The following is a 27,728-nucleotide window of genomic DNA, read 5'->3' on the forward strand; positions in this document are numbered from 1 at the left end:
AAAATGGTAGAGACGCGTAAGACTACAGGCATCGACGCGACACGATAGTTGAATTATCGTGTCTGCCAGCGTTAAGTCACATTTTCGTGTTTCTGTTTCATCATCAAGAAAGGTATAAATAGACCAATAACTCGAAGTTTCAATTCCTATTTTTTCTGATATTATTTTTTATACTTATATATTTTTTTATTATTTATTTTTAAGAAAGACGAACCTTTTTACACACATTATAAGGAAAATTAGCTCTTACTATAATTCATAACAAACATAATCAATTTTTAGGATGGGAAATTACAACTACAAGATCAGAGAAAATATGAGAAAGGATGCTTCCGAGCGTTCATGTATTGTGATTGGGTGTGCATCATGTTTCAAGTTAGTTCATTGTTTCAAGTTAGTTCAAGTTAGTTCATGTTTCAAGTTAGTTATTCTATATCGGATGCGGCACTCGTATACCGAGATGCAATGGTAGGGGAAATCCGGTTATTGATATCGGATAGCGGGTTAATCGAGTTTGACCTAAAGTAGTGATTTCACAATACCAAAAAAACAGTAAATTCAGATCTCTTGGCCCAGTTGGTTAAGGCACGGTGCTAATAACGCCGGGATCAGCGGTTCGATCCCGCTAGAGATCATTTTTTTCAGTTTACTTTTTTGTGATTTATTTTTATAACTGAAATAAGAAACGACACACAATAGGGGATGCTTGGGTTTTGCCATGAATGGACGACAGAGGCATTGTATTACATAAATGGATAGAGCATGAGAGATAAAATAAAATATTTTGCACAGAGAAACATTAGAAGAAAGAGATGAAAAGTTTTCCTACAGATTATTAGTGTTGGGGACGTGACGGAAGGGGAGTCGAGAGCAATGGAAATGAATAATTCATGAATATATAGCAAGAGGAACTTTAGATATACCGTCTTCTTTTAAATATGTTTAAATAAGAAAAAAATCAAGTAATATATATACTCTCAACTTAGTACAATTTGTATCACGGTATAATTCCTATTATATTACATTTTTTCTTATCGATATAAAATACTGTACCATTTGTTTGTGCTAGGGGAGAAACCCAACCCGTGGTGGTCTATCTAATATTTAGGACTATACTTAATATTTAGCACGCTTTTCAACTTGCGCTTAAAATGGTGGATTATTCCTGACTTCACTTGTTATTGAGCAGATAAAAACATTAAGACCTCGAAGCACCTATGTTCCTACTACACAAGTATCACTGATGTAGCTTGCCATGACTCTCATGTACAAAAGAATACTTCATTAGTAACGATGTCTCGAAAGCTTTCGATTTTGAATCATTTGCTTATTACAAGAGCGTATGATAATTAATTATTGGATTTAATGTGAAGAAAAAGGATACCACTGTTTATCTTAAAAGGATTGTGACACCTAAGCGCGCCAGATAAGAAAATATATAATCACGACGGAATTTTCCTATTTCTTGGTGGATATCTCTCGCTCCATTCGATACTGTTTAATTGATAATTATAACAGTATATTAAAAACATTATTAATGCTCATCAATACAGCAAGTATAGAGCAACTTTCTAGGAATGAAGGGGAGATGAGTACATATATTTCACGTGTGTATGTACATTCATCTACAGAGAGTAATCAGTCTCCTTGTTCTGGCATTACTGTTAGTCATAATGTTAATTGATAACGATGGTTATTCGTGTGTTAATGATGTGGGATGATACTTAATCATGAATATTTTTGAAGTTATGCAGACTTTATCGGTCAAGCATCATTGTGAGGTTTTGATAAATACATAAAAATAAAACTGAGAAGAACATAACACTGAGAGGAAAATGATTCGATATTAATTATTTTTCCCAACTTATATAGAAAAAAGAGAGAATAGAAAGAACAGTTCCAGAAGGTCTATAATTATTGGTATTAGATGGTTTTATGTTGTTCTTTTTGACGAGAATGTGTACTCAATCACGTCCAATAATACATCTGTTTGTTAAACATATAATCTTCTCTAAGAGGTCTACTAAATAAGTTTAGGAACCTTTTCTTTCAATTAAAAGTATATATTCAAATGGCTTCTGTTCAGTTGGTTTTTTGATTGTTCTTCGTTCAACCTATCCTTCCTTATTTTAATGGGAAATTTTTCCCTCTTTTTATTTATTTTTCTTCAACAGATAAATGATGCTTTTAGTCTAGAAGTTGGCTTACTTAATAAAAAATCAATATGACAAATAAACAAAAGCTGACAACAAATGTAAACGCAGAAATGCCACAATAAAACTTACTGAAAACTAATTACCCTTCGTATAGGTCTAAACTGCGACCTCAAATAAATACTTGTTACCATGACGGAGAGGGATACAAAATGTAAGGTTGATTTAGTTGCTCCAAACCTTATTTAGGTTAACAGACTTAAGGATGGGGTAGTATAAGCTGAATACTACTTATATCCTGATCAAGTATAACGAGGATCCTAATAAAGTGTATTACCGGCATATGCGACACGCCGAGCTTGACGATCCTTTCAAGAACTTCTAATGAGAACTTTGCAACTGAAGCTACTTCAGAGAACGTTACCAATCTTAGAACCCTTTAGGTATTCACCATATCATCTTGTTCTCTTAGCTGCTTATTATATAACCGACCATATAATACTAGACTATATATATTATACCTGAGCGTATTGATAAATAACCCTGAACTATCAATTAGAAGTAAATCTGACAAAAATGGTTTAAAGAACTTCTTGTAACGGATAGATTAAATAAATGAATAAATAGTTAATATATATATACGTCCAGATCTTAATAAATAAGTACATTAAACAATATGAATGAAAAAGAAATCTCATTTCTTTTCGTAAGATGACATCAATGGTTTTTTATGTTTGATAATATAATATAATAAATAATAAATCAGAATAGTCGTTATTCAAACTCTTGATAAAAAGGTAAGAGGATTTTTTTACAATGAACCTGTTCTATCTTTCTTGATCTTATTTAAGGCAGACCCACTCTTAAACCATTCAATTTGTTCACTGTTAAATGTGTGAGTTAAAGGAGCTTCCCATACTTGACCATCCTTTGGATGAACCTTCATAGTAACGTCAACACCTGGAGCCAACTTATCTAGCCCAACAATATCAATTCTATCATCTGGGTTAATCTTATCGTAATCAGCTGGGTTCTTAAAGTTCAATGGTAATAGACCTTGTTTCTTCAAGTTAGTTTCATGAATACGAGCAAATGACCTAGTAATGATGGCGAAACCACCTAGGAATCTTGGTTCTAAAGCGGCATGCTCACGAGAGGAACCTTCACCGAAATTTTCATCACCAATGACAACCCATTTAATACCTTGATCTCTATAGTCTCTAGCAGTATCTGGAACACCCTTATATTCACCAGTGTAAACATTTCTAATACTGTTGGCTTTCTTGTTTTCAGCATTGATTGCACCAATCATATAATTGTTAGAGATATTTTCTAAATGACCTCTATATTTCAACCAAGGACCAGCCATAGAAATATGATCAGTAGTGGTCTTACCTAAAGCTTTGATTAAAATTGGCATATCTAAGGCATCTTTACCATTCCAAGGTTCAAATGCTTTCAAAACTTGTAAACGTTCAGAAGTTGGAGCAATACTGACGGCAACAGCTGCACGATCTGCTGGTGGAGCAGTATAAGTATCTTCACCTGGATCGTAACCATCTTCTGGTAACCCATTACCGAAAGGTGGTTTCAATAAAAATTCATTACCATCCTTATCTTTCAATTTATCAGTGATAGGGTTAAATCTTAAATCACCAGCAATGGCAAAAGCTGTAACTAATTCTGGAGAGGCAACGAATGCATGTGTTTGAGGGTTACCATCGTTTCTTGAAGTGAAATTTCTATTATAAGATGAGACGATTGTATTCTTCTCACCTTTCTTAATATCTTGACGATCCCATTGACCAATACATGGACCACAGGCATTTGCTAAGACGATACCACCAAATTCTTTGAAAGTTTGCAATTGACCATCACGTTCAATAGTAGCTCTAATTTGTTCCGAACCTGGAGTAACAGTGAAAATAGTCTTTGCTTTTAAACCATGAGAGGCAGCATCTTTAATAATCGATGCAGAACGAGACATATCTTCGTATGATGAGTTCGTACAAGAACCAATTAAACCAACTCTAATATCTAATGGCCACCCAGAGGCAACTGCTACATCTTTCATTTTGGAAATTGGGGTAGCTAAATCTGGAGTAAATGGACCGTTAACGTATGGTTCTAAAGTAGTCAAATCAAGTTCTACGATTTCGTCATATTCACAACCTTTATCAGCAGATAAGAAGTCCTTTTGATATAGTTGAGCAAAATCAGCAATTTCACCACGACGAGTTGCCTTCAAATAATCAACCATTGATTTATTAAATGGGAAGACGGAGGTAGTTGCACCAATTTCGGCACCCATATTACAAATAGTACCCATACCAGTAGCTGAGAAAGTGTCAACACCAGGACCGAAATATTCTACAATCTTACCAGTACCACCTTTAACAGTAGTGATACCGGCTAATTTCAAAATGATATCCTTTGGAGAGGTCCAACCGTTCATCTTACCAGTTAATTTTACACCTAAAATCTTTGGAGCTTTCAATTCCCATGGTAGATCTGCCATAACATCGACTGCATCAGCACCACCTACACCGATGGCTAATTGACCCAACCCACCTGCATTTGGAGTATGAGAATCAGTACCAATAATTAAAGCACCTGGGAAGGCGTAATTTTCCAAAACGATTTGATGAATAATACCTGAACCTGGACCCCAGAAACCCATATTATATTTAGCAGTAGCAGTAGTTAAGAAATCATAGACTTCTTTATTTATGTCAATTGCTCTTTTCAAATCCTTTTCACCACCTATTTGAGCTTGAATTAAATGGTCACAATGGACAGTGACTGGTTTGGCAACTTCTGGTAAACCAGCAGACATGAATTGTAAGATTGCCATTTGAGCGGTAGCATCTTGACAAGCGACACGATCAGGTCTCAATTTCAAATAAGAGACACCTCTTTCAATATCTTGCTCCTGTGGATTGTCAAGATGAGAATAAAGGATCTTCTCAGCGTATGTTAATGGTCTGTTGTTCAACCTTTCTTTGACGATTTTCAAATTTTCGACATTCTGTTTGTAATTGATGAATGAATGATCCTCTAATAGATTTTGATGTACTTTAGAATCTCTTGTTAAATTAGTAGCGGTAGCTAGACCTCTCTTTAGGACTGGATTCCTCAAAATGGAGGAACGTGCAGACAACATGATAGATCTCCTTTAGTGGCAACAATGTGATGTGATTGTGTAATAATAAATAAATAAATAGATAGATGTTCTTTTTTGTATCGACTGATTGTTGATACTAGTATGCTGTAGTGAACTGTTTAATTGGAATTATTAAACAATGAAAACACAATAAATAATGGTAATAAATAATAAGTAAAAACTAATATACCCTTAAAATATCTGGGAAAGTAATAAAAACAGGAAATGCAGACAAAAGGGAATTGAAATGAATTGTTTAAATCGATGAGATGCTCAAAGAATACTCAAATCGTTTATTATATATGAGGAGAAAACAGGATTATAAATATAATAATAAAAGTAGATTTCTTGAAACTAAAGTAACAAAGAGAGATTTGGTGCTGTTGCGTTCTAATTTATTCTTACGCTTACCGGATTGATTGCCACTAACAGAGGAAGATGGGCCCACTCTCCCTTGTTTTTCTGTTGATATGGGAAAATTTGTTCAGACGTCATTGGCCGGGCAAAAAACTTTGGAGTGGTCGATTTCGATTTGATGAAATGCGAGAGAGCGGTCGGTTGGTCAGGTAGTCATCAGTTCGGTGATTTTGTTCCTTGTGCGGGATCTCGGGTTTCGTAATGGAGCCGGATCTCATTGGCCTGAGGTTCGGAGGCACGGGTGTTGATGTTGTCCGGTTTCTCGGCTAATAAGTGAAAACTCTCGGCGGCTATCTTGTTCATCTTACTTGTTTGGATCATCTTTATTTACTTTTTAAAGAGGTACGCTCGTTACAACCATCCTCGTCCTGTACGTCTAAAAATATATATAATACAAAAAACCCCATTTATTATTTAGTATGATCAATATGGAATACCGTTGGTCAACCTCTGGAATTCGTCGTAACCCTTCGTGAACAAACTTTCGTAACTTTTCTTGATAAGACCTCTCATAAACAATGCTGCTTCATGTTGATCTCTCTCAGGTTGAAATCTATTTCTCAAATTCTTGATCGTCTTCTCACCTTTGAAACATGGTAACCCACTCTCTAACATGGGTTTGACACATTCAAGGATTGAATCCATGTGGGGCCTAGCTGATAAATATGCCTTGATACATAGTTCTTCAAAATCTTGATATGCCGCAGCTTGAGATGAACCTCCCATAACTTTAACCATCTCTTTGGTCAATTTAAATGGAACTGCTTCAAATTTAACACCCCCTGGAACAATATCAAAGATGAAACCAAAATCAGTATGTAAACAATGTCCCTTATCATCATACATAATATTACCATTGTGTCTATCTTTAAATTGTAACAAATAAGAAATAACACTATAACCTGCCAAAGATTTGACAAAATTATTACGTGCATTTTGAAATTCAATGGTACTTTCACTACCAAACTTAGTGATAAAATATTCGTAAAGTCCATTGACTGCCTCACGTCCTAACATATCACGAGATATAGAGTTTGGTAAAACATCAATAACACCGCATCCAGGAGCAGTTGCTGTCACTCTGTAGGGGAAAACATACACATCCAACCCAATACTAGACCAAATTGTCTTAAACATAGATATTAATTGTAAAGCCAACACATCTTGTCTACAATCATCACCCACTTTGAAAATTGCACCTTGCCATTTTTCAACATTCTCGGTAATACCTGTATCTTCATTCTCAATATCTTTACGGATCTTGAAAGTAGCCATGAAAGGGGCCTTTGCATGCGATTGTAATGGCTTACCACTCTTACGATCAATATCAATGACCACACCATCAGGATTAGATGGCAAATAAACGCCAGGTTTAACTACTATCTTATTCATCTCTTCATCAATCTTGTGCTTCTTCTCAGCTTTACTTTTCTTAATGTATGGTTTCAATTTACCTGATATACTAGTCACTTCGTTGAAATAACCAAATTCTTTCTTATAAAAATCAAGCGTATCGGCATCAAATGATGAAACCATTCTTTCACGAACACGATCTAAGGTAGGCTTAATATCATCAGGCACTGTTCCTTCATCATCTTTATAACAATTTGCAAACAAATTCCAAATGATTTGATGAGAAAATAATATATTAATCTTAGCAGTATCAAAAATCAATCTCTCCACATATCCAGTCTTATCATATCTTAAACATTGAACAATTTGTGGGACGTAGAAAAATGTAACATTAACATCATGTGATTCTAATGAAAACACACTGTATTGTAATAAAAATGAATCACTATTCCATTGGGGTAAAAACAAATTGATAGATTTTAATGGGCTCACTGGTTTCCAATATAGAACAATATGCATCTTATCCTTAAGTTTACTATCCATCGCAGCGGTGGGCAATATTCTCTTACGATAATTATTAATAATAAATGGGTCTATCGCAATAGGACAATTGACACATCTTAATGGGTCTTGATTTATTAAAGTTACTAACCCAGATTCAATATCATTACCTGGATATCTTTGAGAAAGAGATACAGCTAATCGAGGATCAATGGTAAATGCCGTCTTCACACTTTCTAACGTAACTGTGTAAGAGCTTGTCTTATCTATCTTATCTAAAGGAGTCAACCAAGTTTGAACTTGCTCAATTTCGCTTTCTAAAAATACCATCAATAAAGTAAATTCTTTATTACAATATTTTTTCATTATCACCGTTACTGAATTTAATTTATCATAAAGATTTTTCATTGTTGATAGGTCTGCCTTAATTTTTAATTCATTGGAACCAAATGGCCAATTCCTCTTTTCATAGAACCACGTTAACCCACCATATACAATTTCACGACATAAATCTTTAATAAGTTTTGTGCCTTGTCTATCATTGACAATTAGTACTAAAATGGCAAAAATTAATAATTCATTACGTATCATACGTGAAAAGGGATGTAATGATGCTTTTTTCAAATTCGAAACACCAAGTAATGCGCATTTTGTAAAGACCGCCAATAAGTGTTTGCTTTGATACAATGTACCTTCAAAATGAGAAAGGAAAAATTTAATGACATGTCTATGCGGTTGCATAGATTGTGAAACAAAATTGGCCTCTCTATTAATCGCCTTCTTATTGTATGGTTTATAAGTCATTATTTGATACTCTTCTTCAATTAAATCATATTTCCTTGAATATACTCCAACGTTATTCTTAATTGACTCTAACCAACAGTATGTTACATCAACTAATAAAAGATGAGCCAAATCACGTCTCTCCTTGATAATACTTAACCATACATTCGTTGCTGATTTCAGTGATTCTGATGTAAAGACTTCAAAAGGGATATGAACGATATCATATAGCAGCGAACCTGATCTATAATTACCTAAAATCAATAACGCAGCTGACATATCAAGGAAATTCGTCACATCTTTACTAACAACTTTAATACCAGTATCTAACTTTCCCCTAATTGTATTCGATAAAAGTCCTAGTTCATCAACAATATCTTGTTGAGATGAAACCATTGCTGTATCAACAAGATATTTAGATCTCCATGAATGTTGAGAAATAAATTTAGCAACTGTATTTGGTCTTTCGGGTCCTCTGAATTCCAATTTACTTAACTCAACGTCAGCACTTAGAACCATACCTGCTAATTCCATGGCAAATGAAATACCGTAGTCAACATTTGCCATTATATTATACGTATTCAAATCAGAAACATAAGTTTGTAAAAGAATCTTAGTGTCTTGAGCAGATTTATTCAAGATTATCTGTACCCATTGCTTCGCAATCTTGTGCAACTTGGACAATGCTGATGTACGCCACATGGACGAACCTGGCAGTAGAATTTCAACTCGTGAATGTTTTAATATAAATTTATAATGAGGTTCAAATTTATTTGTTTCACAATCAACAACACTATCGAAAAGCGCAGTCAAAAGATCCAATAACGTATATAGAGATTGATGATGGCATAATGATGATGGGATACGTCTAATAAAAAGATCACTATAATGAAAAGCAGACTCTTGAAGAGTTGGATTCCTATGGGCTAAACACAATAGTAAATTGTTTAATTGTAAGGCAATTGTCTTCGAATTGAATAATTTAAAATCACCTGATTGAACTAGTTGAGAAAATTTTGCTATCATAGCTACCGCCAGAATGTTTATTGGTTTCTCCAAGGATGTGGTGGTAATCGATGGATCTGAAAAATACAAAAGAACTTTAGAACAATCACCTGCTTCACATCTTAAGGTTTCTAACAATGTCGTTGCAGCTAGGAACATTATTTTTGATAATGATATTGTCCTAGATTGAACTGCGTTAACGTTGAAATAGTCCACAATTGCTTGTTTTTGTTCTTTGACGTTCGCATTAGAAGACCCACGACGTAAAATGGTATTCATTTCTAGTGACATCTCCTTATTATTTGCAGGAAAGTCAGATGCTAATGGTGGACTATTATATGCAATTGTGAGTAATTGGATTTTGTATTTATTAACAAGTTTTGATTTATAATGAAATCCATGAATGACCATATTAAACCAGACATTTCTTAACATATTTGTGGTTTGTTCATCTTGACTTAGATCCAGGGGCTTCTCGCCTGGCTTGGGTAACAAAGCTGCTAAAGGACCTAAATAAGAAGAAATCTGTTCTGCGACGCGGGAAATTTCAGTATGAGGTCTGTGGTGTTCTAATTTCTCCACTTCACCACATGAGATAATAGTCTCTAATAAATCTCGAAGGTAAATCCTGTACAATTCTGAGTTATACTGCTCTGAGAGAAAATGAGTAGATAGTATAGTTTTCGCATTTATAATACCGTCGAATAATGTGCCGTCCTCTTGCCTTGATAATATCGCTTTGAAGAATTTCAAAACCTGTGAAAATTCAGTTACTGTCATGTAGGTAGATAGTTTTGCAATAGCATCTGGAATGATTTCATCTAATTCCTCGGAAACAGCTGTAATTTTTTGGCTTAGAATAGAAAAGGCCAACAATCTAATCGATTGTTTGTTATAATGAGAAGCGATGGTTGTTGTTGCCGTCACACAATTTTTAAATAACCTCCCATGGTAAGTAGTTGATCCACCTGAGGCTAATACATGAGACGTTTGTTTCTTTATGGTTTTTTTTCTATATGGTGAACTTGCTGCACTTCTTAATGTTTGTAAAGATTCAACTGTTCCGGACCTACGAACCCCACTGAAGCTCATAGTCCCACCAGAAGTGATCGTTAATTTACGTTCTCTTAGTATAGGATTTGCTGAGCCATCATCAGTGGCAATCAGCAAATTATTTAAAGAATAGATGGTGCTGACAATAGAGTCCTCGTTTAAGGGCTGTAAACCGATTGTAAAAATTTTTGATATTTCAATTATAGTCGATGTACTAATGTACTGAGATGAAACAAGTAATGGGAAAATACGCAATAACGTTAATGAATTTTCTTCAGTGAAATAATTTAGTAACGAAGCAGCTGATATGATCGATATAATCAAAGAATCTGTAATAATTTCAGAGAAAACAAATGTGTCCATAGAATCAGCGACAATCCTTATAAAGTCTTGAAATAATTCTGAATCAGGGTCAGCAATAAATGGAACCAAACATAAGCAATTGATAAAATATCCCCTTGCATCAAAAGAAAATATTGCTCTGCTGTCTGTTGATAAATCCACATCATTGTCATTTTGGCAATATCTCAAAGAAAATTCACAGATACTTGTAAGTACTTCTTTATGTTTACGAATTTTATAGGTGAATTCATCAACAATTTGTGTCTTATCGTCAGAATCGTTGTCTTCTTGAGTAATCTGATACGTCAAATGCTGCATCTCTAGCAAGTATGAAGATAAATCTCTAAAACGGGGTGGGATATCAAGTATGTCACAAATAAAAGATGATTGTAGCTTAGAAAGTAATTGGATATATAGCGAACCACAGATTTCATTTTTAGCTTCAAAATATTGGACAATTACATCATTCACATATGTAGAAGAAGAAGAAAGAATGGATTCGAGTTGAGAGGTAAACTGTTCTTCTATGAAAAAAGAAGAAAGTCGCTTCCAAACGAAAGTCGCTAACTCAGGAGAATTTTTTCCTTGAATAAACCCATTCATAAAACCAAGCAAGGAAAGTAAACTTGATTGTTTGCTAGAATAAAGTTGCTTGACAGCTGATAAATACCCGTCTATTAATTTTGAGCATCTATCAATTAATTTAGGATGTTTGGAAGAGACAGCTATTAGAAATTTTGTTAATTGGAAAGTTAAAAGTTCATTGGGATTCTTCAAATTATCTAGTTTAAATTTGGCGTAAAGAACATCGGATATTCTTTGTCTTGATGACTCTAAAAAGTATGGGGATATTAGGTTATCGAGAAGTTCTTCAGCTGTGGAGAGTGAATCCGGGATTACTTGGGAAATGGAAGACAATAATTCCCATTCATTCAAGGTCAATGGAATAGTAAATAATCTTGATGTATCAGTTGAATAAGAAATAGGTAGTGATCGCATAATTAGACCTAAGGTATTTCTCGAGGAAATCCTTGCATCTGCCTCACCTTTTCCATTTATAGGTGGCAAAGATTCATCCTGTTTGACATCGTCTTTGTTCAAAGATAGCTGAGCCAGCTTTTCCAAAGCTCTTGCCCTCAATGATGACGTTCTTTTGGTAGTCCTATAGAACCTCATTCAATATGTAACTTTGATTACCTCTCTCAGTTCCTACTTTTTGGCTATGAAATTACGTCTCAAAGCGATGGTCGCAAAGATCGTATAATGTAGAGCTACTAATGGGTTCGAAGCGTTTCCCTTTGGACCTTAACAAAGCATATTGTGTTTTTGTTAATCGTGTCTTGTTGATTTTTTTTTGCAAAAATCCAAGTCCTTAACTCAAACGTTACCGTTTCCATATGTCAAAAGTTGCAAGATCGCATAATCAAAACAATAGGTAAGGTAATATCTCTAACATGATGAACGAAAATAGTGGATTGAAATAATTACTCTTCCAATATTTTATATGGCACTTAGTTTTCCTTTAGTACATTACTTAAATAACTTAAGATAACAAGAACAAGAAATATGCTTAAATTACGTCAACTACAGGAACAAAAGAAGAAAGCACTAGAGAATAAAAACAAAGCGCAACCTACAACTACTCAACTATCTTCAGCGAGAATCCGCCTTCAACGGGATTTAGATGATCTCGACTTGCCACCGACTGTCACAATGAACATACTATCATCTCCAATAGATCCAGGAAGTCGTAGCCCCCCATTGCTAGAAATAACAGCTTATCCAGACGAAGGTTTCTACAAAGGAGGCCACTTTACATTCAAGCTTGAATTTAATGATGCTTACCCAATTGAGCCCCCAACCGTGATATGCACAAGTAAACTATATCATCCCAATATTGATATCGACGGGAAAGTGTGCTTAAATATTTTAAGAGAAGATTGGTCACCAGCTTTAGATGTGCAGAGCATAATTATAGGGCTTTTATTTCTCTTATTAGAACCGAATGCCAAAGATCCGTTGAATAAGGATGCTGCAATGATGTTGAGTACAGACACTGCTCGTTTCGCTTCATTGGTGAATCGCTCAATGGCAGGATATTCTATCCATGGAGAGTCTTATGACTATGTCCTCTAAATGAAATTTCATATCTCAATTCGTACTATAGCGATTTATACGATGTGGACAAGGAGAGTATGTTTTGCTTAAAACAATCAACTCCCCCAAAAATGATGCTTCTGATGAATAAGTAACCCACTTAAAAAAGATGACGAGCTCGCTCTCGCTTTCAACATAGATTTATTTATACTAAAATAGAATATTTTTTTTCAGCAATATCTAAGTGTTAGTCAATTGCTATATAAAATAGGTCTTGGAAAAACCATTAACAAAATACCCGTAAGGACATGGGCAGAAACGGTTACACTTTATTTGCTCATTTGTTAAGATAAAAATAACGACCCTTAAATTCCAGTTGAAATAAAACGATCCACAAAATTTTACTTATATTATTACAGAATTTCATAAAAAAACATGAAGTATAGATAGTAGCAGTTATTCTTTATCCTATTTTTCAGATAAACTGACAATAATTCCTATCATCATAAGTTATGATAGTTAATATTCTTTAGAAAAGGGTTCGACTACCGAACGTCGGCGGCTAATTTCTTCGGACTGTGTTTCTGTGACCGATTTTCCGCCAGATCAATCGGGAACACTTTTGCGACACAAATTCGAAAAAGATGCCATTATAAATAGAATTGCTTGAATCTTTTCTTTGTTCATTCACAATTCCTTTAACTGAAAAATAAGAGAATTAAGAACTTACCTCAATCCAACAAGTTCTTAGTATCATATAAGATGAAATCATCACTAATTTTACTCTCCTTTTCTTTGGCTGCTCTTACTGTGTCCGCTGGGGAAGCAAGCGACCCTGATGTCATAACATCAAAAGCTAGTGACATCGAGTTTGTTGGGGAACAGTATAGACAATTACCCTTCCCAAGATGGTTAACAGAATTCACTGGAATGACAAGATGGCCAGATTTAGACCCACCCTATATTCCCTTAGATTTTATTGATATGGATAAAATTCCGGATTTCAAACCTTATCGTCAAGGTCTTTGTGGTGTAAATCCAAGAGATGCATGCTCATTCGATTGTGATAATTGCATTGCTCATGATGATGTTTATACATGTCCAAAGCTTTCTCAAACATTCGACGACGGTCCTTCACCTGCAACATTAAGATTATTAAATAAATTGAAACATAATACAACTTTTTTCGCTTTGGGAATAAATACGGTAAACCACCCCGATATTTATAGGAAAACTATGGAAGCTGGTCATTTAATGGGGTCACATACATGGTCTCATGCATATTTACCAAGTTTATCAAATGAACAAATTATTGCTCAAATTCAATGGTCCATATGGGCAATGAATGCAACAGGACATCATTTCCCCAAATGGTTTCGACCACCTTATGGCGGAATAGATAACAGAGTTAGAGCTATTACAAGACAATTCGGATTACAAGCTGCATTGTGGAATCATGATACTTTCGATTGGAAACTAGTATCAAATGATCCTATCAGGACTGAGGAGCAAATCTATGAAGAGGTGAGAAAATGGAAAAGTCAAGGAGGGGGATTAATCTTGGAACACGATGGTTCACATAGACCTGTGGATGTTGCATTGAATGTAATCGATATTTTAGGACCTGATCAAATGACAGTTGCCCAATGTGTTAATGGTCCTGATTATATACGTAATTTTTGATGCATAATATTACCATAAGTAGCCTTTTTACTTCATTCAAGATAATCGAATCACAAATTTAGTCCATTTAAATATTTTTTATTAAAAGATATATTAATGAATGTCAAAGAACAAAGTCTTCATATATACATGGGTTCATGAATCTTATGCAGTAAATTTTCAGGACGTTTTATAGTCAAATAGCATTACCTTAATGACATCAGTAACCTTTTTTCGTCATTACTATCCAGTTGTAATAGCATAGAGATAACTGGTAATAGTTGGCTTCGTTGTTCCCTATGCTCTAAGAATCCGAGAAGAACGTTTTTCATATACGCAACTTTTTCTGTCTGCTCTAGTTCGTTTTCTCGTTTTGAGCCCGCCAAATCGTTCGTTGATGAAGATTTTCGAGGTTCACCGACAGTTAAATGATTGCTAACGGAAGATGCTACTGAGTTAGATCTACTTTCTCTCGCTGAGATCTCTTTACCTTCTCGTAATGCATTCAACTGATTCGATAAAGTTCTATAATTTTTGGTGATACGCTCGAGTTTTTTATTTACATCATTATTCAAATGCATTAATTGCTCGTTGGAATTTTGAAGTTCTTGTATTTTGCCATCTGCCTTAGATAATGCCTCTTTTAGGTTAGATGTTAATTTTTCTAGCTCACCAGAATCTTCATGCGTCGCAACACTTTTACGTTTCATTGTATCATTTAGTGAATTTAAAGTTGTGATTTCAGAGAGTAACTGTTGTTCCCTTAGTTTCAAAGCATGTACTTCAGACTTTAAATCGTTCGTTATGTGTTTCCAGTCGTTTATCTCTCTGTTTATCCTCGCTGTTTGCAAAGATAATTCTGAATCTAACTTTTCCTTCTCATTAGTCAACTGGGTTACTTTCTCAGTCAATTGATGTTGTCTTGTCTTCTCATCATTCTGTGATTCAGAAAGTAAACGCCTCATCGTATCGGTTTCTCTTGTCTTATCTTGAATTATTGTGGTATAATCATTCAATTCATCTTCTAAAGAAATGATCCTTTTACTTGCTTCACGTAATTTTACATTAAGTTCTTCACATTGTCTCTTTATCGAATCTGTTTGTTCATTAGAGTTGCTTTTGATGTTTTGTAGAGCATCATATTTATCTTGTAGTATTGATAGACGTTCAGATAGTTTTCCATTTTCTTTTAGATAATTTTCATAAGAGTTTGAATTTTTCTTGACATTATCATGTAACGTTTGATTTTCTTTCTTTAGCAGGTCGAGACGGTTAGTTAATATACCGTTCTCCCTCTTCAACATATCTATAGATTTTTCGGTTTTAATTTTTTCTTCAGTATATCCTTTAATTTGATTCTCCAAATAAGAAATTGTTTTCTCCTTTTGTAAAACGTTAGTTTTTACTGAATTATAATCCCTCATTTGATTCGATAATCTATTATTTTCATTTTGTATTTTACTCAGTGCTTCATTCATTCTTGCTTCATTATCTTTTAATCTTTTTGAAGCATCCATATATTTAGTTTTCAATTTTTCGATCTCATCAGTAAGCGCCGCTGTGTTCTTTTCTAATTCAGATTGCTTAGTCTTATTTTCGGAAATGATCTTTTCATTTTCGTTTTTTAAGTTTTCAACCTGAGCAGTCCATCTTGCTATTTCCTCATTTTTACCTAATGAGGATTCTTTTATTTGATCTTTTGCAGCAACGAGATCATTACCTATTTCCCTCATCATCTCTCTTTGCTCTTCAACTTCGGTATTCTTTGCAGTAAGAGCTTCTTTAGTTTTAGAAAGCTCCGCTCCTAAGTTGTTTTTTTCTTCTTCGAGTTCTGCGAGTTTTTCACTGACATCTTTTAACTCTTCAAGATGTGATTTAGTTTCGTTATATTTCTCCTCCCAATCTTTACAATCTTTATGTTCCGATTGAAATGCTTCAAAATCTTTGAGCAATGTATTATATCTCTCGAGAAGACCAGAAGTATCCGCATTGTCTTCTTCAGTTGATGGTTGAGGGTTTTTTTCAGCTTGCTCTTCTTCTTTTGTGGCGACTGTGGGTGCATTGTTTTGTTTCTTATTCTTCTTTCTATTTCTTTTCTTTTGATTTTTGCTCATCGGGGTCGTCTTGAGTGTCGTAATTTCCGTTTCTGTAACTGTTTTTGTTGGTAGTTCAATTGCCGAGGTAGACTTATTTAATTGTTCTTGTAGTTCTTGTATAGTTTTAGCTTTTTCGACCAATTGTTCTTCTAGAGGCTTCATTTTTGAAGTTATATCACCTAGTCTTTTGTTAGATTCATCTAATTGTGTCTTCAAAGTTGTGACTTCTCGAGCTTGGGATTCTAGCAGCTGCGCCTGCTCCTCATCATACTGTTTCTCAACTTTTTCAAGCTTATTTTGCTTATCATCTTTTTCTTTTTGAGCTGCAGCTAATTTGTCCTCCAGTATTTTAATTTCTGAAAGATACATGGTTTCCTTTTCTTCAAGAAGGGTTTTCAACCTATCAACTTCATCAGCAGACGATGTATCTTTTTGTCTTTCAACATTTTGGCGTTGTTCTTTGGCTTCATCAATTTCCCTTTGTAAATTTTCCCTTTCACTATTAAATTTCTTCTCTAGTTCCTCAATTTCTGTCCTATCAGATAATCTTTCCCTAGATTCATTATTTTCCTTCGTTAATCTTTTTATCTCATCATTATAAATGGTGTGTTTTGTATTGATGTTTTGGAAAAAGGCAGGCAAACTATCCACATCATCAAGATTAGCCAAGGGCGTATTTTCAGTTAATATCTTCTCAATCTTTTCGTTCCTAATTTTTTCATTCTTATAAGCATTCAATAAAGCAGGATATTTCAATTCATATTTTTCAAACTTCCTCAGCTTAGCTTGAATATCCTTTGGTAAATCTTGTGTACCGTCAGAATCATTACCAACTCCCGTTGGTTGTAATCCATCTGTAGTGCTATTACCGTTAGTCATATTGGCTGAGTCTGTTGGATCAGTGGCTTGAGGTAGAGGTGCAAGTTCTTCACTTAAACCTTTCTGGAGTTCATCACTTAAGTTCTTCCCTATTTGTGACAGTTGTTTGAACATGGTTACTAAATTTCACTCTCCGTTCAACCGACTGGCAGGTTATAGACTTCTTTGACTAAAAATTACAGTAGAGCTTATACCTGTCTCTTAGCATTGTTATCAATTTCGATATTCAACATGGCTATGCATTTGTAGAGGGTTTAACATTATCTACCAACCTCTTCGTTTTTGACACCAAACGCGGAATGAGACCATTGTACGGGTAACACTTTATCAAGGCGCTTATATATTGCATATTTTGACATAATACACACAAGGAGTGCTTGGCACGATAATTCAACAAGGACTCTTAGTATTGCTCGATTGTCCACTAACAAATGATAGCTAAATTTCTGTGATTGACGAATATATAAGCATATGAATATAATATATATATATATATATATTGAATTAAATTTAAGCGTCCAGCGCTACTTATTTTTTAGTCCGTGGCTCAATAATCAACGAAAGTTCATATTGTTTCTCAATATGAGGTAAATCTTCAATTGTCGAGTAAATAAAATCTATGATATCATCGTTTCTTTTAAAAGATGTATACCTCAATTTCTTGTATGATATGATTTCCTCTATAATATCAATGAGCTTAGCTCTCTTATTAAAATTAATCATATTTGCAGATCCTGGCAAGAAATCTGGATTACCGCTATGAGTAAAGGTTAAATCTGACAAGTAAACTCCAAAGAATGGGATACATGGAACATCTTTTACAGACTTCAATGATTGCCTATAATTAATGAAATTTTTCTTCGAATCCATTAATTCGTTCAATTCCTTTAAGAGATTTTTGGAATTTTCTGGAACTAGTTCCCATGTCTTCTTCAAACGAAATATAGGAGAAGAATATAAACCAGAAATGATAGCTGTCATAGAGGAGTAATTATTTAGTGCCTTACTAGCTTCCGCAACTTGAATGAAGTGATCGATCAATTTCGCTCTTTGCTTGATATCCCTTTCTCTTATAATCGTTGTAGAGATCATATTTGTCAAATTATTCGCTACTGAAATGAATTTGGTAATATGAGGAGATCCACCCATATCGCAATATTTCTTACCCCAAACTCTATCAAGACACTCAAATATTGTTATTTCTGTGAATAATTCATGCTCCAATAAAGCAGATTGTTGGGCTAAAAGAACGGGAGTAAAGTCCAGATATGTCACCTTCTTGTTCGGAATTTTGAAGGGAGATGATGACCTTGAAGGAGAAGATTGCAAAGCTGGGCGGAAGACATTTAATATTTTGAAGGTGTGGAATTTCAATATTGGTTGTTGACGCATTGCCTTTTTGTCCTTAACTTTAGCTCCAGAGAAAACTTCCTCTACAGTGGATTCTATTCTTTTCTCATATTCTGCATTGTATTTCTTACTTTCTTCTAAAGTTAGATGAATTTGTCTGGCCAAGTGTTCGGCTCCTTCAATATGTTCACATTCAACCATCTTGGCAAATGTCATAATAGTATCTAAACCTTCTTCAAAATAACCAGGAGCCCAATATTGTTCCAAAAATATGGTCATTATTCGAACTACGTTGATTTTAACGGGTATTGCCTTCTTTGTTGCCCATTTATTGTACTCACCGAAACTCAAACCTTCTGGTGGATATATATTATATCGACAAATCAATGCAAATAAAAATTCTCTTGTGGTGAAGATACTTCTAAATGTCAACAGCATCGTAACGTTATACCAATGATCTACAAATTCAGTGCTTGTCAAATGTTCGATTAACGCATCTTTCGTGCCACCTTTGACTCTATGTTTTGCAGTATAAACTAATTCATTTTCAAAATCAGGTAATAAATACCATGGAACCAAGTTTCTATTTGCATCAAATGTTCTTTCATCAACTTCTTCATTCTCATTCTCGTTAAATGATTCTTGGGACCAATCATTTACTTCTTCGGACTCATTCTCATTTGCTTCACCGTCTAATAATTTTGAAGCAATATGACTTTGCATCATCCTTGCCACGTAATTTAAAATATTTTCCCTACTTTCAATCAATTGTTCCACTATTCCACATGATAATGCAGCGATGTCGATAAAATCATTACATGCAATAGCCAATTCATCAGAAACATCCACAAATTTACTTCCATTGGTTTCATAATCTCTCTTTATTAAATTCTTCATAAATTTCATGGCTGCGGAATATTCATCCAATCTATTAAATGGTTCATTGTGGCCGATTGGGGAATTACCCTTCATCGAAGCAAATACAAATGGATCGTCTAACGTGGTATTTTGTGTGCAAATAATCAAATTAATAAATCCATTGTGTAATTGCTGTTTGATATGGAAAAAATCTCTTAGTATGGTCGATGTAGTCGAAAATGAATGAGCTAAAAATTCTTTAGTTTCTTCATCCATTTGTAAATCATATTCATTATTTTCGTCAAGATCTGCCTCCATGTTGTCTTCAGGGTTTGATACTCTTTCATCCTCCATCTTGACTAACTTTTCTAAGTTCAGGAAAATTGTTAAATCCAAATTCTCTAAAAGTTCAATAATTAAAATAGTTTGATTAAATTCTTCATAAGTCTTTAAATTTATCATTAATTTTTTCTTACGCTCTGGAACATCATTGTTCATCAATGGAGAGTATGAAGTAAAAGGATGTATTTTACCATAAAGTTCTGCTTGTAGTTTACTCATCATTTGTAACGTCTCACGATTTAATGGGATTTTTGTATTAATAAACCTGGATTCTTGAATATTATTATGACTTGGGCTTCTTGAGCTTGTTAATACATGAGTAGTTGGAGAAGCAGAAGATGTAGACTGTCTAAATATATTAGTTGTGACCGTACCCCTTCTCAATGTTCTTTCTGGAATTAAGTTATTACCATTGGCGCTTGCTACCAATGTTGACCCCGATATAGATGAATTAAATTTGGGATACCATGATGCGTTTAAATGCGAGGACAAATCTTCTGAGTTCAATTTTACTCCAGATGCTGTCGCTAGTGAGTCGAGCATTAATTTAGGATACGGTGGTATATTAGCGTCATTAGAGTTTGGAGTAAGGAATATGTTTTTCCATGAAGTACCATTGAATGAATTTTTAAAGAACCTGGGGAATAATTGTGGTAAAGTATCCATCGAGTTCCCACCGCTATTGCCATCGCTTTCATCATCTGCTTTGTTACTATAGTCGGACATTGCTTCCTGTAATAACCTGAAAAGCGAATTTGTTATGGTTAATAATTCAAGGTACTCAATTTCAATTGAATTAGATACTACTCTGGGACTAAATGTTTTATCTCCATCATCATGATCTCTTGGTCTTTTTTGCTCAGGAAAATCAAAATTAGAATCACTATTACTCGAGTCATTCTTAGAAATAGGCACATGGATATATAATGGTTTTAAACATTCTTGCTTCCTTGCTTCCATAGTCATAAAATTAAAATGTAAACACGAGTTGATTTGAATTTTAGTTAAGGAATTAACTAAAGCTTTCAAAGATTTTTGAAAAAGCTTAATCATATTTTTAGATTTAATTTGTGCTTGTAATAATCTGCATACCATTTGGATATATGTCATATACGACATTGTTTTATTGAAATTTTCCCAATATTCATAACGGTTTGAACCCTCGAAGGATTGACGAGTTAGTTCTAATTGACGCAAGGTATAATTTTTCAATTGAGTGCAGGTTTTGATATCATTTTCATGGTCATAAAACAAATTATCTAATGATGCAATGGGCGTAGGTGTAATTGTAGCAAAATGACCATGAGATGAATTATTACCATTTTGCTTCTTGTTACTACTTCGACAGCCCCCGTAAGTACCACTTGCGATATTCAATGGTGACGGGGAGATTGTTTGTCGTCGGTTATATTGTAAGTTTTGCATTATTGAAGAAGAAGTAGGTATTGAATTGTTAACAGCTTCGCCACCATTACGAGAACTCAAAGACTCGGCAATTTTTTTGAAATCTTTCTTCAAATCTTGAACCTTTTGCGAGTTCCTCTTTTCAAATATATGATCAGTTGATGATATTGATAAAGTTGGAATGGAACTTTTTGGTAAAATAGATGCTGGTTGAAGTAATGGCAAATCTTTGGTATAAATGTCAAATGTATCATTATAGTAAAATATTTTAAGATCACAACCATTACGATTGTTGACAATCTCAGTACCATTGGTGTCTATGACGGGATCCCATATCATTGGAATCGGTATTTTCAAAGTAGCAAGTACTGTTTGTATTTCATCGGTTGTATAGACCTTTTCTTGTGGTACTGAATGATATAAAGATACATTTCTTTTTCTGTATTCGGTTGATTGTGGCCTTGGCTTAATATCGTTTCTTTCTTGTTCTACACCGGTTTCATTATTCTTATTATCATTGTTTTGGAATGGATCAATATCCTTGAAAGTTATTCTCCCAATGGATTCATGAGATGGCGATGACGATGGTGGTTCCTGCTGTGGTTCTAAAGATAGAGATGATCTTGAAGGATGAGAAGGAGGTAAATTTGGCGTCAAAATAGCAGCGTCGGATGGCCTTTTAGACGACAAAGTGGAAGGTGTTGGTGCTGAAAATGAATTTTTCTTACTGTTCACAGTACTTTTAGTTTCAGTGAGTTTTGAAGAATACGGTAGGGAAGATCTATCTCTTTTAATGATAGCATTCTTTTTATTTGGGACAGATAAGGACCTTGGTGTCGCTGGTGATGTTGTCGATGACGACGTTGGTTTTGTCTTATCAGGATTATTATTCTTAATGATATTTCTAGCTATTTCTTCAGGATTACTTGTCGTAGTATTTGGATTTAGATTCTCATTTAATTTAATTTTAACAGAGTTTTTAATCGATGTGACGTAATTTTGTGGGAACCAGCCTCTTTTCACATCATTTTGGGAGCTTATAATTATACCATCCCACCAACCTGAAAAATTTTTCTCTAATACATAGATCAATTCATTTTTTGGGAAACTTAATTGACTATTAGTATAGGTGGTCGAATTTCTATTTTCTGGAAAGAAATCATAAAGTGATATGACTATATCTAACGGGTTGATGCTTGCCTTCGTGGCGGATTCCAATGAGGACGATGATGAGGAAGAAGATGATGACTTAGATGAGTGTGAAACTAAATGTCCGTCGCTTTGGCCTCTTGTATTATTCTTTGGTCGCTGCCGAAGATTTGATAAACCTACGGATGAAGTAGAAGGTGATGGATTGGCTGAACGAGATGATGGCGAGCCAGAACTTTTACCCGATTTGCTGTTATTATTTTTGTTGTTCAAGCTTAGTAACTCCGCGAAAGATGAAAAGGAAGATGATGAACGTTTTCTCCCTTTATCAGTCGAATTTTTCAATGATGATGACGACGATGATTGTGATGTTGCATGCGCTATTGAAGTGGGATCATGTTCATTTTCGTTTTCGTTATCTTTATTTGATGAACATGTGGAGCTTATTGAAGTCCTCAGATTAGATGGTCTTCTATTCTTGTTGTAATTAACTGCATTAGCACTAATATTTTCTCTACTGTTATTTTGCCTTAAAATCTTTGATTTCCATTTTTGAAAATTTGAACTTTGTTCATTCATTATAATATAGACAGTAATGTATTGGAGTATATTTTCAATAGTTCAAACAGAGTATAGATGCCATTCGTTTTTTGAAATCAAGTTGAAGGAAGGTGAAGCTGTAAAAGTGAAAATTATATGGCGAAAAAATCAAAAAAAGAGGAAAGGAAGAATATTTATTAATATTATTTATTAAAGTCCGGCAGTAGACTATGCTGACTTTTGTTTTTTTCCCTGGAATCTTGATTCCTGTGTTTCCTGTAAGTGATATATGCAAAAAAACTAGCAAACACCAACCTTTTATTTCAGTGGTCGCTTGGCTTAATAAGATCTATGCTGAATAATAGCCGGTAAATGATCTCGTTCTATTTTAATTTTTTTTTGTGAGCTCTCAGTAGGTTCGACTGTTGATGTTTGACGATAAAGAAAAGAAAAAATGTTTCTAAACTTAGTTATCTGGACTATTACGTTTTTTGCCACCCAAACTCAAGATCTAAAGGTGATGCATGTTAGATAGACGGTGTATGATCTATCCCTTTAAATTCACAGTAGTAGACAGGAGGAGGTAGGAACCATGTTACGTACTTAGGTGCTTAGGAGATGAGATGGCACGAGATTCTGGGTTTCGCGTTGTCATTGGCTTCGTTGTATCACGAGGACGTTAGGGTAATGGGGCGGGCCTTGATTTTATGTATCCCATAACCTTAATTTGACACATTTGGTTCTCAGCGCCAATGGCCCACCAACCCTTTATTTTGCTGGCGGGCTGGTCGGTTTCTAGATTATGTCACAAGAATAGCAACTCAAAATACTCCCTTTTAGGTTCTATGGCCGGTTTTATTTGAAAGAATGTTCTCGTGTCCAACTCAGAAACTTTGGTAGGCTTCACTGGGCTCGCCAACAATTGGATAGCCATCTCCTTTCCACAGGCTCCTCCTCTTGACGCAATGAGGTTAATTTTATTTAGACTTCGACGTTAACGTTTTTGTACGTACAAAAATATCTACGTAAAATGACAAATACATTGAATCATTGCGGGGTAACGATGTACGTCAGCTCTCCATGAATCGGGCATTCTTTCCAGTGAAACCAACGTACAAGACTGCTTATTATGCAAGTCTTTTCCAATAAAACCCCTCTACCAATTTAAAATGGTTTTTTGGTTTTCCGTGAAGAGAAACGGTCGGAGGTTTTCGGGGGGGGGGGGGGCAAATTAACTGGAAGCCTAATGAGGGTTATAGACAAAGCCCTTCTGTAGGAATAGGGCAAAATAACATAAGCAAGACCCATACATCTCCTTCGTTTTGAAGGTCGAATCGACAAATACAGAAAATTTTTCTTATTATGACTGTTTCACTTGTTTTCATGTGTATTACGTACATACGTATTGCAAATGTTTTCAATACGAGCAACTATTTATTAGTTATAACTATCTGGAAGTTTTTCGAGGTGTTATTATCAATCACAAATTTGATATCTTGGACATTCAATTGAATTGTATTGAGCACAATTACCAAAAAAAATGTCTCAAGAAGAACAAGCCAAAGCGGCTTCTGCAACTGTGTCTGCATCCCCATCTCAATCTCCAGCTCCTGTAGGTGAAGTTATCTTAGGTGAAGATGGGCAACCATTATCCAAGAAGGCCTTAAAGAAGTTACAAAAGGAGCAAGAAAAGCAAAAAAAGAAGCATGAAAGAGCTTTACAATTACAACAAGAAAAGGAACAACGTGAAAAGGAAGCCTTATTAAATGATACTGCCAAGGATAATTATGGTAAAGGTGCGCTCGTTCAATCTACTGTCCGTACTGGCGAGAAGAGAATTAAATTTAATGAATTGGATGAAGCTAATGATGATGGTAAGGAAGTCTTGTTTAGAGCTAGAGTTCATAATACTAGACAACAAGGTGCTACTTTAGCATTTTTAACTTTAAGACAACAACATGATTTGATTCAAGGGTTAGTTAAAGTTAATAATGAAGATGGATCTATTAGTAAACAAATGGTAAAATGGGTTGGTTCATTAAATTTGGAAAGTATTGTTCTTGTTAGAGGTATTGTTAAGAAAGTGGATGAACCAATTAAATCTGCTACTGTACAAAGTTTGGAAGTTCATATTACTAAGATTTATACTATTTCTGAAACTCCTGAAACTTTACCAATTTTATTGGAAGATGCATCTCGTTCCGAGGCTGAAGCAGAAAAGGCGGGTTTACCGATTGTTAATTTGGATACTAGATTAGATGCTAGAGTGATTGATTTAAGAACTGTTACTAATCAAGCCATTTTCAAGATTCAAAGTGGTGTTTGTCAATTATTTAGAGAGTTTTTAAGTAATTTGAAATTCACAGAAGTTCATACACCAAAGTTATTAGGTGCACCAAGTGAAGGTGGGTCTAGTGTTTTTGAAGTTTCATATTTCAAAGGTAAAGCTTATTTAGCTCAATCTCCACAATTTAATAAACAACAATTGATTGTTGCAGATTTTGAAAAAGTTTTTGAGATTGGGCCTGTATTTAGAGCAGAAAATTCTAATACACATCGTCATATGACTGAATTTACAGGATTAGATATGGAAATGGCGTTTGAAGAACATTATCATGAAGTGTTAGATGTTTTGAGTGATTTATTTGTTTTCATCTTTAGTGAATTAAAGAAAAGATTTTCTAAAGAAATTGAAATTGTTCGTAAACAATATCCGGTGGAAGATTTCAAATTACCAAAGGATGGTAAGATGGTTCGTATTAAATATAAGGAAGGTATTGAAATGTTAAGAGCTGCTGGTAAAGAAATTGGAGATTTTGATGATTTAAGTACAGAGAATGAGAAATTCTTGGGTAAATTAGTTAGAGAGAAATATGATACTGATTTCTACATTTTGGATAAATTCCCTCTAGCAATCCGTCCATTCTATACTATGCCAGATGCAGAAGATCCTCGTTATTCTAATTCTTATGACTTCTTTATGAGAGGTGAAGAAATTTTGTCTGGTGCTCAAAGAATTCATGACCATGAATTATTACAAGAAAGAATGAAAGTTCATGGATTATCTAGTGAAGATCCAGGTTTGAAAGATTATTGTGATGGTTTCAGTTATGGATGTCCACCTCATGCTGGTGGTGGTATTGGGTTAGAAAGAGTTGTTATGTTCTATTTAGATTTGAAGAACATTAGAAGAGCTTCGTTATTCCCAAGAGATCCAAAGAGATTAAGACCATGATAAATTGATTGGTTGATTGATTGATTGATTGACTGACTAGTTACGTTTATTCCATTTTCTCTCGATAAAGATAAAATTAGCTAATGTTACGTACGTATATAGATAAATGCCTATACGATATCTATTATTAAATATACTAATATATTAAACTGAATTGCTGGTAAGAAGAGGAAGATATGTTTACTATGGAGACAATTGTTCCTATATATATAATTTTTTTTTTGTTATATATTTATTTTATGTAATTGGGCGGTTAAAGTGCGGTAAAAGTTTTTTTTTCTTCTTCTTTCGTCCGGATCGAGCAAACGCTTATATAAATACAAGGGAAGGTTCTATTTTACGTCTTGACTGTTGTACCTTGAGGTATCCCTTTTTCAAGACAGGGACAGAATGTAACAAAACAAAACATTGAAAAACAGATAGATACATAAAACAAACAAACAAACAAACAAACTGAAATGTCAGGTAATCCAGGAAGTTCATTACGAGCCTTATCACCCACTCCTCCTGAACGAGGATCATTCCCGTTAGATCATGATAATGAATGTTACGATGCTATGGTTAAATATTTGAATTGTATGAAATTAGTCAAAGGTGAGAATGCACCCAATTGTCGATTATTAGCCAAATCATATTTAAAATGTCGAATGGATCATCAATTAATGGATCGAGATGAATGGGAGCATTTAGGTTTACCAAAGGATCAACCACCACAGCAACAGCAAGTAAAATCTGATTCATCACAAGCAGGGTTGGCCTCACAAGCTCATTCTCGAAAATGAAGGGTTAATGACTGAAGCCCTTGTCTATCCGGGCCATGTGTGGGTTTCGTTAAAGGGGCATAAAGAAAAAGGAATGTGGAGCCGCCACCAATAAGGACAGCGCTTTTGCCCTTGTGGTTACCGCCGGCGCCGCTGGCAGCGCCTTCCCTTCCCCTCCCCTCCCTTTCTCATAGGAGAGTCTTCCACGTGCATGTAAATAAGGGGGGTGAGTGGGGTGACTGTAACTCTGTACGTAAAACGTAAAACGTGTAACTACGTAAGTACGTAAGTACAGGTGGGTGGGATTGGCCTGTGCTCTACCCCGCTGTACTCCCCCCCCGTTGAGCAGTCTATTCTGTCTCTTTCTCCTATCACATCAAAATTACTAAAGTTACCTTATAGAGTATAGTAAGTGTATACGTAGTATAGACGACTGTGTCGTTACCCACACATTGTGCTGCTGCTACTCTGCTATTGCACCACCCATCAACAAGTGGCGGAAATACAATACATAATTCATTCCATTGCGATCCGATCTATCCAAGTCCCAAGTCCCAAGTGCAAAGTCCAAAGTCCCAAGTGCAT

General features: G+C 34.7%; 8 protein-coding genes and 1 non-coding gene across 9 annotated transcripts; 5 read left to right on the top strand and 4 right to left on the bottom strand.

The window, feature by feature from the left end:
- The first annotated feature begins 561 nt into the window (after nt 1-561).
- Nucleotides 562-635, top strand: NDAI0Dtrna7I. The gene has a single exon. It is a non-coding gene; the product is annotated as a tRNA-Ile (tRNA).
- Nucleotides 636-2,964: 2,329 nt separating this feature from the next.
- On the bottom strand, nt 2,965-5,316 carry ACO1 (aconitate hydratase ACO1; the record flags this gene model as incomplete). Its single annotated transcript, XM_003669798.1, has 1 exon — nt 2,965-5,316. The coding sequence occupies one exon, from the start codon at nt 5,314-5,316 to the stop codon at nt 2,965-2,967; it is 2,352 nt and encodes a 783-aa protein (XP_003669846.1).
- Nucleotides 5,317-6,156: 840 nt separating this feature from the next.
- Nucleotides 6,157-11,946, bottom strand: STT4 (1-phosphatidylinositol 4-kinase STT4; the record flags this gene model as incomplete). Its single annotated transcript, XM_003669799.1, has 1 exon — nt 6,157-11,946. One exon carries the CDS (start codon nt 11,944-11,946, stop codon nt 6,157-6,159), a length of 5,790 nt encoding a protein of 1,929 aa, XP_003669847.1.
- Nucleotides 11,947-12,336: 390 nt separating this feature from the next.
- UBC12 (NEDD8-conjugating protein UBC12) lies at nt 12,337-12,906 on the top strand (the record flags this gene model as incomplete). Its single annotated transcript, XM_003669800.1, has 1 exon — nt 12,337-12,906. The coding sequence occupies one exon, from the start codon at nt 12,337-12,339 to the stop codon at nt 12,904-12,906; it is 570 nt and encodes a 189-aa protein (XP_003669848.1).
- Nucleotides 12,907-13,629: 723 nt separating this feature from the next.
- Nucleotides 13,630-14,550, top strand: CDA2 (chitin deacetylase CDA2; the record flags this gene model as incomplete). The annotated part of the gene is made up of 1 exon (XM_003669801.1): nt 13,630-14,550. One exon carries the CDS (start codon nt 13,630-13,632, stop codon nt 14,548-14,550), a length of 921 nt encoding a protein of 306 aa, XP_003669849.1.
- A 185-nt stretch (nt 14,551-14,735) lies between these two features.
- On the bottom strand, nt 14,736-17,618 carry IMH1 (Imh1p; the record flags this gene model as incomplete). Its single annotated transcript, XM_003669802.1, has 1 exon — nt 14,736-17,618. The coding sequence occupies one exon, from the start codon at nt 17,616-17,618 to the stop codon at nt 14,736-14,738; it is 2,883 nt and encodes a 960-aa protein (XP_003669850.1).
- A 414-nt stretch (nt 17,619-18,032) lies between these two features.
- On the bottom strand, nt 18,033-23,186 carry NDAI0D02940 (uncharacterized protein; the record flags this gene model as incomplete). The annotated part of the gene is made up of 1 exon (XM_003669803.1): nt 18,033-23,186. The coding sequence occupies one exon, from the start codon at nt 23,184-23,186 to the stop codon at nt 18,033-18,035; it is 5,154 nt and encodes a 1,717-aa protein (XP_003669851.1).
- A 1,501-nt stretch (nt 23,187-24,687) lies between these two features.
- DPS1 (aspartate--tRNA ligase DPS1) lies at nt 24,688-26,382 on the top strand (the record flags this gene model as incomplete). The annotated part of the gene is made up of 1 exon (XM_003669804.1): nt 24,688-26,382. One exon carries the CDS (start codon nt 24,688-24,690, stop codon nt 26,380-26,382), a length of 1,695 nt encoding a protein of 564 aa, XP_003669852.1.
- A 458-nt stretch (nt 26,383-26,840) lies between these two features.
- Nucleotides 26,841-27,164, top strand: COX19 (Cox19p; the record flags this gene model as incomplete). The annotated part of the gene is made up of 1 exon (XM_003669805.1): nt 26,841-27,164. The coding sequence occupies one exon, from the start codon at nt 26,841-26,843 to the stop codon at nt 27,162-27,164; it is 324 nt and encodes a 107-aa protein (XP_003669853.1).
- Nucleotides 27,165-27,728: the final 564 nt, after the last annotated feature.

This window comes from Naumovozyma dairenensis, chromosome 4 (assembly GCF_000227115.2).
Source record: "Naumovozyma dairenensis CBS 421 chromosome 4, complete genome".
Classification (NCBI taxonomy): domain Eukaryota; kingdom Fungi; phylum Ascomycota; class Saccharomycetes; order Saccharomycetales; family Saccharomycetaceae; genus Naumovozyma; species Naumovozyma dairenensis.